The sequence below is a fragment of the Saccostrea echinata genome, unplaced genomic scaffold (assembly GCF_033153115.1).
Source record: "Saccostrea echinata isolate AGI-Se365-2 ecotype Australia unplaced genomic scaffold, CSIRO_AGI_Sech_v1 ptg000009l, whole genome shotgun sequence".
Taxonomy (NCBI): Eukaryota; Metazoa; Mollusca; class Bivalvia; order Ostreida; family Ostreidae; genus Saccostrea; species Saccostrea echinata.
The window spans coordinates 21,879,231-21,893,709 of record NW_026889758.1 but is presented as its reverse complement, the minus strand read 5'-3'; the positions used below and the strand labels follow the sequence as shown (position 1 = coordinate 21,893,709).

Sequence of the window (14,479 nt, the reverse complement as noted above, 5' to 3'; positions counted from 1 at the left end):
GCTGCCACTACACTACCTATCGTAAATTTGCCTTTGCAAGGTTGACCAGACGGTGACTGCCAGACGACATTTTTTTTTACAATGGGGCGTTCGATATTGAACGCTCGTATTCGGAATGTTTCGGGCATACTCATATACGTCATACAAACTCAGCGTTCAATAAAACGGCTAAAATTCTCTACACTTTAGTACTTTTTTTATTAGCTATATAATAAAATATTTTATCTATTTCGTTGGGCTTTTCGCATATAGCGCATTTTTTCGAAAATACTAGTACGTTATGTATACGCTGATATCATAAAATTTATCATAACCAATTTACTTCAAATGATCACAGGTAACACCGCTCTGAAGCGAACAACCATATTGAAATAATTTTTATTTTTATGTCGTAAAACGACATATTTAGGCACTGTTTAAATTTTTGGCGACAAAATATAGCCTCGATATATTAAAATCCGCAAATTTCAGAACATCTTTAAGTTAGTTTTTGCTCAGACAGGGAGAAGATTTTGTTTTACTTTACATGCATTATATGTACATGTATGCTTAAGTAACGAAATCACTAAATATGTGAAGAAATGAATTGATCGTTACTTATTGTCTTCTGACGAGAGATTGTATCTGTGTTGTCAAACTGTGCTTTTGATTGAGTCTATTGTCAAGGTGTTTTCGTATTTATTACTGGACGGAACAATAGGTCTAACCCTGGAACGCTTATGGAATGGAAGCCATGTTGTGCCATTTGATTTCTGGAAAAAAAATACAACAGATATGAAGTAAAGTATTTAAATAGGTGATGTGTGGATATTTTTTTTCATCTAGAAATACTTTTAAGTCATTTCAGGGCAGAAATCGACAAAATTGATTGGAGACCTCTAGATGGTCGCATTTTTATTTCTCTCTCTCTAGGTGGATGTAGAATTACTAAACTTACAGCAACATCATTGTCAAAACAATCATCTTCTCTCAATGATGTTTGAATTCCAATGGACCGTTGTTGCCTTTGAATATATGACGTCACTTGTCCACTAATGGTTGGCAGACTGTCACGGCGTCGCACCTCTATGTTCATGTGGACGGCATAAAACTGCGAAACAGACAAAAAAAATATTAAGTACATCGTTACTTATTGATATTGAAAAAATTATAAGATTCTTTTATAAAGCCGTTTACCTTTGGAGCGAGTATTAGCACCATTGTAATTGTTACAACTACTTGACAATTCAAAAAATACAGGATGTAGATTAAATCAGGACCGGAAGTTTCAGCTACAAATTGCCTGCAAAAACAAATGACGACTTTTGGAAAAGCGAGTTGATTAAAAGAAAAAATGAAAAAAAATATAATTGGCAGGAAAATTAGTATTCATGAAAACTGTTTGATTAAAGAAGCAAATATATCAAGAACTTTGATAAAATTAATTTTATCAAAAGAGGTTAATTTGATGTCTGAGATAATTACATTTGCAATGATATAGAAAGGTCCATTAAAATATTGATGAAGATGCGTTCAAAGGAAATATGCGCATAAAGAGTGATCAGAGAGAGATTGAAGATTGACAACAGGAAGGACATTGAATTGAGGGCAGATGATTTGATCAGGTGATATTGTACAATCGCAAATAAAGTGAATCATACGTTTTTCTCACTTCAAAATAAAGAACAAAAGTAGCCTAACCTAAATGACTTCAATGGCGTCTCACGTGAGAGAATTTTTTTTACAAATTTATGTAAAGTCTGATCTTGTGAATATACAATGTAAAAGGTGAAAATAACAAAAATAACAAACAGTGATCGATAAAAAAAAAAAAATCAAATAATACAAATTTGTGATCAGGGCATAAAACATGGACCCTCGGAAATTCCAAAGGTGGGATCAGTGCCTAGGAGGAGTAAGCATCCCCTGTCGACAGGTCACACCCGCCATGAGCCCTATGTATTGATCAGAGTCAAATTTAGTATAAAAACAAAGACCTAACAATTGGTATAAAATATGTTAGTCAAAATACGACCCAATGATATGTTATATTTGCTAACAATGTCAAATAAGACTAAACTGTGATAAAAATTTCAAAATTTTGACTGGGGAACCGAATCTGAAACGAACAACTGGTCAGGGTGTAAAATCTCCCACATTTTTAAGTCGACTTAAAAGGCTTCAATAAACATTTCCTCTAAGTTTTATTGAAAATGCTATGATGGACTTTTTAGCCTAGCGGAGGAAATTGCCTAAATAACCGAGTGCTGAAGTAAAGGAACTATTTCTACATGAATACATGACGCTCGCCGAACTAAAGCTCGAAGCCATAATAAAGAACACAATCGAAACAAAGTATAAAACATAAAAATACAAATAAAAATAATATAACAAATAAAAAGGGAACAGATGATTTAGATGTTTAAAAGCTGCAACAAAATAAATTGTCATATAAAAAAAAATAGATTTTTCCTTCTTTTTTTTTTAAATAACAAATGGTATTTGTCAATGTGCTGGAAAATGAGGACAAAGGGTTAATTTTAAATGAAGAGCCTAAATAGTTCAATTTTTATATATATAGATGAATTTCATTCCCACAAGGACATGCGCCCTTATTTGCTAATACTGAACATTTACCTTCTTGCTTATGTTTAGTCCTAAATGTATTTCACCAATGAAATAATCAGTTTTCAAATAGTGAATATTTTTTGTGATTTTAATGAAAACAAACTACATGTATAACGTGCAACACAGCCAAACTGATGCTCTCCAGATTCGTTAACTCAAGTTTTTGTTGATCAGTCTAGTAAATACAAATATTATACAGATATAAGGAATATTTGTTGATTGGAAAACCTTTGAGTGTTGTCAACGGATATCCAGATTAAAACAGATTTCTATTGTCTTGCCTCTAGATACGAGTATCTCGAGGTACAAATACCAGGTATTAGTCTTTCCCCCACCTCAGTTGTGGAGTTATTTTTTGGAGGTTTCTTCAAATAGTTTAAACGTATATCGATAGTTTTCCCGAAATATCACTTTACTATAACCTGGAATTTTTTATTTGCATTTAATTCTCTTTTCTTGTTCATATTATGATGAACTAATCAAGGAAAGACTGGTATGTAGGTGTATGCAAGTTCCATTGAAAAAGACTAGCATTTCAATTCTTTTTTTCATTTTTTTCATTGAATATATGAAAAGTGCAAAGGTTAAAACCTGCAAAAGAGTAAGAATCGGTATATCTACAAAGACAGAGCATCGCGATAGCACAGGGAACGAAATTCGAGCAGTAAATGAGAAATTTCACGCATCCACATTTAATTTTACAGTCTATGTTAAAAATACGTACACAATGATTAAGATGAATGTACTGAGAATGATGGCGTTGTATATGGACCACGTGATGTGTTTACTTTCGTTGAATGAAGCTGGAGCTTTCCGCACAGTAAAACACAAGTAGACTCCGAATAAAAGCATTAGTACCTCCACTGAAGGTAAAAAAAGAAGAAGAAATCAAATGAGTATAACAAGTGGACTATGCTAGGAAGTTTCTATTATTATCTCACTGAGTAAGGCTAACAAATATCAACACTGTTTAGTGAATACTCTTACTTCCATAGGCGGAATATGACCACCAATTTTCTGTGCACATAGTGAACTTTAACCCGGAATTGGTTTCTCGAGTTTGTGTTGTTTGCCTATTGGCAGAGGACCATGCCACCAAGTACCCTATTGCTATGGCCACGATGGGGACGAATCGACGAATGAGAGTTTTGTCTGGCAAATGGACTCGTTTAAACTGACCCTGTCTAAATATTACAGATATCCTGTCCAAAAAAAAAAAAATGAAGAAATGAAGAAATAGCGTTACATGTTTTAAAAATTTGAATGATACGCAGTTGACATCAGTATTTAATGGACAATTAGGACACTAACATAAAAGAGCTATTTCTTTAATTAACAAAAGTACCGTTTAATATTCGATATTTCGTAGTATTTAACTAAATCTTAATGTGTACAGATTCCTAGACTGTAAATACTGTTGGTTGTGTTAAATGTTTTCTAGAAATGTGCTTTACAAGAGCTCTACAAGTACATCATTAAAGTGATGTTTGCGTGTGTAAAATGATACTTTAATTAAAACATTTTGATGTTAACAATTAACAAAGAACAAAAATGTCCACTACAAAGTGAATGACATGAATACTCTTAAGCTTGAATAAATATACAGCCTAACTTCATCGTACCTTTAAAACTCACATCAAAATGAAAGTACATTAAATTATGTTCTATTGCTAAGAAATAAAAGTATGTAAACCCCTTTATGAAGATCACAGGAGAAAAACAAATATTGACAGAACATTCACAAATAATCACTAGAAGGCTCTAAAAACGTATGTGACTCTCCATTATTTGAGCAAAGACAAAGCCAGTGATGTTTGTAGATTCAATATTTCAGGCAATGTTTTATGAAATGTGTAATATTTTAATTACATGGTCTATTTGCCAAAATATTACAGTTCAAAGTTTACCCAAAAGAAATCATAACAGTTGTTTAATGATACAGTAAAGTGACTTTGAGTTCTTTCATAACGAGTTAGGTTGTAATATACTCTGTTTAAGATTTTGAAAATCTAACCACTGATTGGTACATCCTCAGTAAACTGACCTCCAAGTTTTGAGGAGAAGGGATCCATATAGTAAGACGAATCCCAAATGATAAGGCCATGGCAATACCATACATAAAATATCGTCTGCATCAGGAAACATGACAAACAGCTGAAAAGACAATACAACTGCTATAGTTGATGCTTTAGAAGACACATAGATTAAAAACAAACATATTGATCTGAATAATACACAATGATAATTATAGAGACTGAATTTAATAACCTCTAAGTACAATCCAAGATCCATTGTCGATTAGACCTAACAAAACTACTTTGTCATATTTCCCTTACTAGGCTAAATGTGAAATATCAAGCAGTAATATTTTTTTCCCTAACAACCAATCCGAGAAATGGACGAAGCATGATTTAAAGCGTGAGACAACTATATAAGAACAATACCAGCATCCAAATGATTCCATGTTACCTGAAGGCACATCAACGCACTTCCGGCGCACATTAGTAGCAGGAAAATTGGACTTCCGCTTTTAATTACCTGAAATGGACAATTACATTACATTACAAATATCTGTCACTGGTGCTGTTCGCGGTTACAGGTAACGATTGTCAACACAGATCCATTTATGTTAAACAGATGTAATGTTATATCACAGGCATGAACCGAATATCGTTAAAATGGCGCAGAATTTTCTATTAAGAAGGCTAGTCCGCATCCTTAGAACTTTTTAAAATTATAATTATTCAGTTTGACTCATGGCTCATCACATTAAAAAGAAACATTTTGGTGCTACCTTGCTTTCTCTCAGATGAAATATCATCGCTGAAACGATGATAATTATAATAATAGTGAGGATTGTCAAGACGAGAACAACAGCTTTTATGTAAATATTCCTTGTAAATAGACAAGGGGACGCGTCTACACATTTCTCACACCCAGGTGCGCAACGACTGCATCTGTAGCGTGTGGATGAATCCAGAAACGTCACATTGTTCTTCGTGATGTCATCTTCGATTACGCTGCCGTCATAATATTTCTCTTTGGCGTGAACATCCGGAAAGAAGTAACCCGGAGCACACTCACATCTGTAGGCTCCACGAGTAAAACCTTTACCTGCCGTGAAAACGCACTGAAACAAAATTTAGTTTTATCACACGAAATGCTACAAAATATACATTATCACATTTTTACTCTTTTAAAATATGTTTAATTCACAATAAAATATTATCATAGTTCAACTATTGATGCACAAATCTCTAACTCATTTTTGACAGACTGGTCAAAAACAATGTTCTAGATCAACTCTATGTATACGCTTTTGCTTGTCTTTATAAAAAAAAATCGAGAGACAAAAAAATGGAAACGACAAACTTCAGAACAAGAGTTTTTCAATATTTTTTGGAACTTTGATGATAAAGTTTATATTGTTGATACCCATACTTTACTCTTGGGAGATACTTCACTCACTTCTGTTGAAAATGAACATTTTTTGCTATTGAACATTCGTATTCGTATATTCAATATTCTGGTAGTTTCGATTGAATCTTTTTGTTTAATATTGTGTATCAGCCATACCTTAGCTGTATATCTATCTATCTATCTATCTATCTATATATATATATATATATATATTCATGTTTTGTGCTGATTTAACTTAATTTTATTCTGTGCAAACTGTGGCAACATGTGTTTTGATTTTTGTGACATGTTATGTAGGTGGACGGCAAATTAAAGTTTTAGCCCAATCCCATTATATATATTTATTTGCAACAAAATATGTTAAAGTCACACAAACTTCACTTTTCCTGCAAGATATCAAGATAGTAACAAGGTACTTTTTTGTCACAGATACATTTATGTATATTTAACAAAGGCCTTTCCCTGTTTGTAAATGAACAAAGGCCTTGTCACTATTTGTAAACGTTGTTTTGTATCTACTCCTAGCTTACTTTCTACAGACGGTTACGTTAATTAAATCAATAGAATTGGTTTGGATAATATGTCATATCTATGCTTATGAATGCTCTTTCCTTACAGCAATAAGTTATTATAATTGTTTATCTGCAGTTTTGATTGTCCATAATTGCTAACCACAGATCTTGGTTGACAAGATTTTACTTATTACAGTTATCTGCTAATAACAGCTGCAGAGTGTGCTTACTTATTGGGGTTGTTGACTGGCATTTGTTTGCTTAACACTTGTAGTTTGAGAGAATTTACTTGCTGTAGCTATTAAGTGACAGGTATTTACTAATTACTGATTTTGATTAACGGATATTTATAAATAATTGTCGCTGTACCCCAGTTGTTGTTGACTGACATTTACTTACTACAGTAATGATTGAAAAGTTCTTATAATCACAGTTGTTGATTAGCAGGCATTCGCCATTTACTAACTGCGGTTGATTTTCATATTAAAGTTGTTGGCAAGTATTTATCATTTGGAAAGTGTTAACTGATTACATTTATTGGCAGGTTGTTACATTTTTTGACTGACAGTTATTTTACATACTACAGTTGTTGACTGACAGTTGTGCGTTCCTCTGAAGATGTCCAGGGCACCCCCAGAAGAAGAGAGATCCGCATCACATTGGTTGATGTCAATGTGGGTGAGTTCGATATCAATGGTAGCCACGCCTCTAAAATTAGAATATGGTTTGTGCTATTACATTGTTCACATCATTTTTTATTTCGAAACGTGAATCTCTTCATTAAGATTTACCGCTGGATATTTTTTTAATTACTAATCATCCTTTGTTGGTTATGTCCTTAATGAGGATAAAAAATTGGAGGTTCATAATAGGGATAATGGAATGAACTTCAGTGATCGAACAACATGTTTTTTAATACAGATATTTTATGATTATAATGTTATTTTCAATTACAATACCCATTAAATCCTCTAAATACTCTGTAATGTTTATGAAAGTCTTCTTTTCTTTCTTTTTTAATAGGCTATTTATTTCCATTTTGAACATTTTAATGACTACGCTGCACGATTTATGCCTTCCCCCGTCCTCTGACTTCCTATTAAGGCACCAGCTTCTTTTCTAGTCTGCGTTTTGTAATAGGAGAGAATTACAGGATTTCAGAGCATATTATATTGATGTTTTTCCGCGAGATGCTAAAAATTGATAACATTTTGTAACATTTTTACAATTAGTATGAAACTCAGACAAACCCAGATTACTGAAAGATTAAGTTCAACAAGACCGCTGTCCAAAACAGCTAGAAGTTGACACGAACCTCACAGGTTTCTTTAATGAGTTTAACTTGTATGAATTAGAATAACTTTGTTCCGTCATAATAAAACCTGCATGAAAATAATCCTTCTGAGAAGTCCACTTGTAGTCAAGGGATAACAAAGACCAGTAACGCTCATAGAAACAATTTTAAGGGGGTAAACTAAAGGGAACCACATTTCACATAAGATAGATTTGCTTGTATATATATATTTTTTAAATTTTAAGTTCATATCATTTCAAATTGGCAAGATCTATAAACCTTGAATTAATTTGCTTTTCTGTTGAAAATACTTTAATTCGTGGTATTTTTACAAGCCTTCTCCTTTAAAAGTAGAAAATGAAATACAAGCCATAAATTTAAATTTGTCTTAGTTTAAGATGTAGATAACTCACTGAAGAGATGCTAAATAAAACACGACTGCCGATTATACAACAGACGTATGCGTAATTTAACCCATTGTTAATACTAAACGAGGAAATTAAAAAGCTTGTGTAGTCTTCTATACTTCATTAGTCCTCCATCAATCAAAAGTCATTTTTCCTCTATGCTGTCATAATTATCAAAAATAGCTTTAATAATTTGAGAGAAAAGGCCGAAATGAGGAAGCAGCTAGTGCTAATGAAATATTCCCAAGGAAGATAGGAATTACCTAAATATTACAGACTGTTGGTTCGATGTTAGTCCAAAGAATGGGGAAGAATAAGTCACCATCCAAATGTTCCCCCCTCCACAATCATAATAGGGTTTGGTCCATCGTCCGTCACCTAGATCCGCCACTGGTTGAATGACGTCAATAGCGGGTTGTAGAGCGTTTCCTTTCCTGTAAATAATTGTACATAGAAATAACTGGGTTTCATACTGAAAATCAAATTAACCCTAGAAAAAATAATCCTGCCAGATCCTGCGTTTCATTTTCTAGGGAAAGGGGTAAACAAATAACTTTCCAAACTGATCTTTGCATTGCTTTTCTTGATTGTTTTAGAATTTGGTACAGAGAATCTTATTAAGTTAATACTGGTTTTAAATTATCTTTTTATTCATATGAATGGATGAACTATATAAGAACATCACTTTTTAAAAAAAATGAACATCGCAGAATGAAATGTCTGCCAAATTACAGAAAATATTATATGGAAGGCTGAAAAAATAGCCTCCCAAACTGTGAATTGAATTACATGCAATACTAGTAGATATACCTAAATTGAACTTGGTCAGTCACTATGGAAATATTGGAATAGTCTAAAAATCGGAGGGTGTGGTACCACTCAGTGTCAGGGTCGGTGTAGTTATAATTGACAGAGAGATCCATGGCATTGACAGTTACCGTGGAGTTGTCTATTTGTTTGTATGCATAAGGACAGTAGAGAGGATAGGAAAGTGAGAGGTCCGGTTCAAAGGCAATGGCAGATCCAAATATCACAGACTTCAAATGGACATTGTTCCTCACAAGAGAGTATAGAATATTGTCAGAAAGTGCGGACATTGTGTTGTTGTTATAAGTAATAAGTTTTGAAAGAAAATTGGCGGTTCGCACTGCAGCAAGGGCATATGTGCTCCACGCTGTTGCGTCGAACTGGAGCTGGAGAGAATTTCCTGTTCCTACGGTGCAGTTATGGCTTTCTACAAAGGCTACGTACTCCAATGCCTGTCGGGCTGTCATTTGTTTTTCTGAAAAAAAAAAATAAAATATAACATGCAGGCAATTTCATTTTAAGTTTTAAAGTCATTGTATTTCCTAGAAATAGATTACCAAGTACCATCTTCGTTAGCAAAATGTTTTTGATCCACCCCCTAGTGGGGACCTCAGAACATAGTTAGTGTTTTAATTTCGATTCTAAAATATGACGAAAGAATTCTCACGTCTTCATAGACATTAGAGAATAAAGGAATAACGGGTGCGAAAGACAAGAATCGTTCCTTTCAGTAAGTCTAAATTAATTAAGAGTAATGTGCCACGGTTGATATATTTGAAGTACGTCACCTTTTGAATAAAGGTTGATTGATTTATTTAACAATTATTTACAAATGAATTATAGTCACAATCATTCCCTTATCATCATGTATATTTCTCTTAGAAATTTCAAACAGCATTTTTAATTGTCTTTTTACATAGTTGAATAAATATTTATTATTAGTATAGGGACATCTTCGTATGTGATACATACATTCTACTGGGTCGATATCCAGTCTTGTAAACATTGCATGTTCTTACAATTATATGTAAATTTTGTAATCACCTCCACCCAGTAAATTCAAAATTTACAGCAACATCTGGTGTTGAATTCTTAATCTCTTCAAGTTATTAGCTCGTTGACTAAACATATATTTCTATTAAATAACATAAATTGTATTTATTGGACCTGTCATTAACTGACTGATATTCTGCACGTCATCAAGAAAAAAAACAACTTATCACCTTCACTAGTGCCATCCCCTGAACACATCAAAACTGCGTGCCACATCAAAACTGCCTTCATCTAATGATTATATCACAAGGTGGTATCTCAATGTTTTTATTGACGATTTGTTTACATCACAGTACTGTTTATTATTATTATTATAAACAATAGTATTTATTCTCCCAGTGTCAGTATTTGAGGTACTGTTGCCAGAATAGAAGAAGAATTTTTTTTCCCTAAGCATAACGGTAGAAGTACTTTGCTTTCATAAGGATATTTTGTCAAACTTATTAGCAGTTTTTTCAACATATATTATCACTCTATAACATTAAATCAGTTATTTATAATGATTGGATATTTCAGACCTGGGTTGATACCAGTAATCTCGGAAGGTTTGTAAAGCTTCATTTAGCATGTACCTAGAAGAATAATGATGAACCTTGACTGATTTTTTTTAATCAATCAAACATCACATTATTCCCTCGTGTGCAGTAGATAGATTTACAATGTTTATTTGTTGTTCGTTTCTGCCCACTGATTACGAATTTGTAACATTTATAGTGGGTATATATTTTTTTGCTGTGAAGAAAACAAAATATTTTCTTCCATGATAAAATTGGAATATCATTGATATTTAATACAACTTTAAATACTGTTGAAAAGGTTTTAAATGTGTGTCGTTTATTCATTTCAAATCTGAAGTTGAAAATCTTTTCATGAAATGATTTCTCAACTTTAGATTGAAAATGGATTAACGATACATATTATTTTTTAAAAAAATCTTAATGGACCACTCATTAATTACAGTGTGGATTTCAGAATTGAGAGTACTGGTATTAATAATCGTTAATGTAAATAATTGTATCTTAATAACATTGATTAACTTAGTAAATGACTACGACGGGAGAGTTTTCCAGGGATTATCAAGAAAAACCATTGTTAATATACACCCTTACACAAATACATGTTCCAGGATCTATGGAATAATTCACATGAATTATTAGTCTTAAAGGTAATTTTCAGCGATGTCCATTTACAAAAATGTATGTCAGTCATATTAACAGCGTGTTGCTTGGACAGATTTGATTCGGGGAAGATAAATTGGAGGGTATTATTGTATGGATTTATGTGGTTCTTTTCTAAAGCACATAGAATGAGACACTAGCCAGAATATCCATCATTATGATACTTTATTCTTCCAGTGAAACGATTATCATTCGAATGGTTTATGGCATGTGAATTGAAAGATTTTTTTCCCTCCTCAAATGAAGCAAAGTCTGTTATAAAAGAAAATGGGCATTTCTCCTTTATGAGGAAACATATGCTGACTTTGTTCTCTCATATTTATTGATTGCTATGAAGTTTATGTTTGAAATGTGTTTATGTAGAATTCAGGATTTTGAATGGCTGTCACAAAGCAGATAAAAAGAGATCGGACACCATATGTTGTAGTCATTTTTCCTTATCAACATACATACACTCCAAAGATCATATATTGCCTAATCAATTTGAATATTATAAAAAGAATATCATAAAAAGACACAGAATATATCAGTCTCATGAGAATGCTTTGGATAAAAATGAAAATTTTCAAAACCTTCAGTACACCACCAGTGTGTACTGGTGGTCACCAGAGTGTGACCACCAATCGGAGGTCACAAGAGTATGACCACCAATCACTTTCAAAAAGATGATCTGGCTACTGCGTAAAATGTAAGATGAGTTTTTCGTAGAAAAAACGTTATTTTTGGCTACTAATTATAATTACTCCCAAGGGTCAAACTGAAAATTCCGAAACCTAATTGCACTTGTACTAAAGGGCAACACCAATTCTATTCCAAAAGATGATTTGGCTTCTGTGTAAAATGTAAGATGAGTTTTGGGAACATAGTTTTCGTAGAAAAAACGTTGTTTTGGCCCCTAATTAGTCCCAAGGGTCAAACTGAAAATTCCGAAACTTTATTGCACATGTACTACAGGGCAAACACCAATTCTATACCAAAAGATGATTTAGCTACGGCGTAAAACGTAAGAGGAGTTTTTAGAACATGGTTTTCGTAGCAAAAAAAAAGTCATTTTCGCCCCCCCCCCCCCTCTCCCCGGGTAACGAAAAATCCGAAACTTTATTGCACATATACAGACACCACCAAATATTTCGAAAGATGATTTGGCTACTTTTTAAAATGTAAGAAGCGTTTTTGGGAACATAGGTTTCGCTGAAAAACGTCGACCCCCGATTAGCGGTTATGGTAACGAAAATTCCGAAACATTATGTACAGGACATCATCAAACATATTTCAAAAGATGATTTGGCTACTGCGTAAAATGTAAGAGGAAGGAGATAAAGGAGGAGACGGACGGCCGACCAGGATGATAACAATATACACAAGTATATAATAAAATAGATTGTACCATTTCATTATGGTAAAGGTATATACTGACTATATACAGATACCAAAAACAAAAAAAGATAGAAACCATCTACAATTGAACAAACCGTAACATTATAAACATGAGATGCATTATATCCACGTCCAGAGTGAGAATCAAATTACTCTGAACCTTTAGATACATCGAAGTGAACGACAATAACTTGTCTGGATTCAATTGATTGAAATTGTAAAACAAGAAAACAGTTCGATATCAGTTACATTCATAAGCAGAATAGACCTTGAAAGAAAACTCATTTAAATAAATGAAATATATAGTAAACTTCGATGAAGCAGGCTTTTTTTTCTTTGGTACCCGTGGCAAATGAGTTAATTTTTCTGAAAGGCTACTGAATGCGTATTTACTTTTACATATTCAAAGCTTAGCGTGTATTTTTGTAGGTCGTGAATTACTAGTAATCAGCGCTGTCGATGTTAAAGTCATATTTTAGTGCTCATAATGAATTACCACTATATTGGCAGCTTGAAAGACGGTAACTTAAGGATATAGCTTATGCGTGAATTAAATTTTAAGCAGATTTTAACCTTAATATCAAAATTTTGTAATTTAATTTACCAAACAAGTTTTAGGTTAAGTTTAATTTTCAACATTTCTTATGAAAATAAGCATATAAAATAGAATATCTGCAATTTCTTCAAACACCTGTCTATTTTTCATTAAAAAAAAATCTGTGGCCCTTTTCAAAAAAATAAATTTTACCACTAAGACAAAATTTTTCAAAATCTCCAACAAGCATCTAAGTTGTAGTATGTCACAAAAAGCCTATATTTCTATTTTATTAGATTACACTGTCAATATTTTAGAAAAAATAAATATCTTCATTAAACAAAGAATTACAGAGTTGTCAAATTTTAAGATTGTTTGTGAAAAGGGCCAATGCGTTGCGACTTCCAAAAAGAATTCCTAACACACAGTTTTATAAGTCCGAATGGCGCTATCCATGAATGTATTTATGGACAACCTGCATCATTTCAATTCTCACAAGTTCAATTATCATGCTTGTAATTTTTTTAAATATTAATTTCCATATTTACAAGCTAATGTTAAACTTAAAATTCCTACCGTTGAACTATCTTAGACATTCCTCTCTCCGCAGAATTTAGAACTCGAAGAAGATTCTTCTTTTAGAATTACATGTAACTGTTGTAGACATTATTTTAATCATTAACATTGAATATAAAATGTTTTTGCAGCATAAAACATAGTTCTGTTCTAATTAACAACTGGTTGTTTGCAATTAATAAACAAGCTTAACAGAAACCTTTTCATAATTAAGATGTGTCTATTTGAACTTTTACATACTATGAATATTGAGTCCAAAATTCGATCAAACAAGAGTGTTCGTACCAGAGTGTTTGAATATGAATTGCAATACATTGCATAAGGTTACTGTGATATAGGAAAATGTTAAACTCTTTACCTGCATAAATCAGAGCATATTTATCCTGCAATATAAGAAGCACCTGTAAAACAAGAAGCACAGGAAATTTCAGAAGTCTAGCTCGCACCATTTTAGTGTGATCGTCTGTCGTATCGTCGGCGTCCCCATCTATACACATCTAGACTTCTGTCACTCCCTTATCGATTCTGCTACTACTACAGCAGCGCGGTAATTGGTTCAAAATTTTCTACCGGTGGATGGCGATAAATTAATTTTTGAACAAAGGTAAATCCATCGCTTTTTCATGTCATTTATAGGTACAATTGTAAACAGTATAGCATTACCTACACCAAATCAAGTCTAATATTGTTCACATCGGTAGTGGAAAATTCAA

At 32.8% G+C, this 14,479-nt stretch overlaps 1 protein-coding gene across 1 annotated transcript; it reads right to left on the bottom strand.

Moving 5' to 3' along the window:
- Positions 1 to 615: 615 nt before the first annotated feature.
- Positions 616 to 14,195, bottom strand: LOC133183447 (metabotropic glycine receptor-like). Its single transcript, XM_061318407.1, has 12 exons — positions 14,125 to 14,195; positions 9,051 to 9,522; positions 8,504 to 8,674; positions 7,121 to 7,247; positions 5,402 to 5,737; positions 5,077 to 5,145; positions 4,652 to 4,761; positions 3,595 to 3,809; positions 3,332 to 3,470; positions 1,177 to 1,282; positions 938 to 1,090; positions 616 to 752 (listed from the first exon to the last, which is right to left on the bottom strand). Exons 2-12 carry the CDS (start codon positions 9,512 to 9,514, stop codon positions 633 to 635), a joined length of 2,010 nt encoding a protein of 669 aa, XP_061174391.1. The 5' UTR covers positions 9,515 to 9,522; positions 14,125 to 14,195; the 3' UTR covers positions 616 to 632.
- Positions 14,196 to 14,479: the final 284 nt, after the last annotated feature.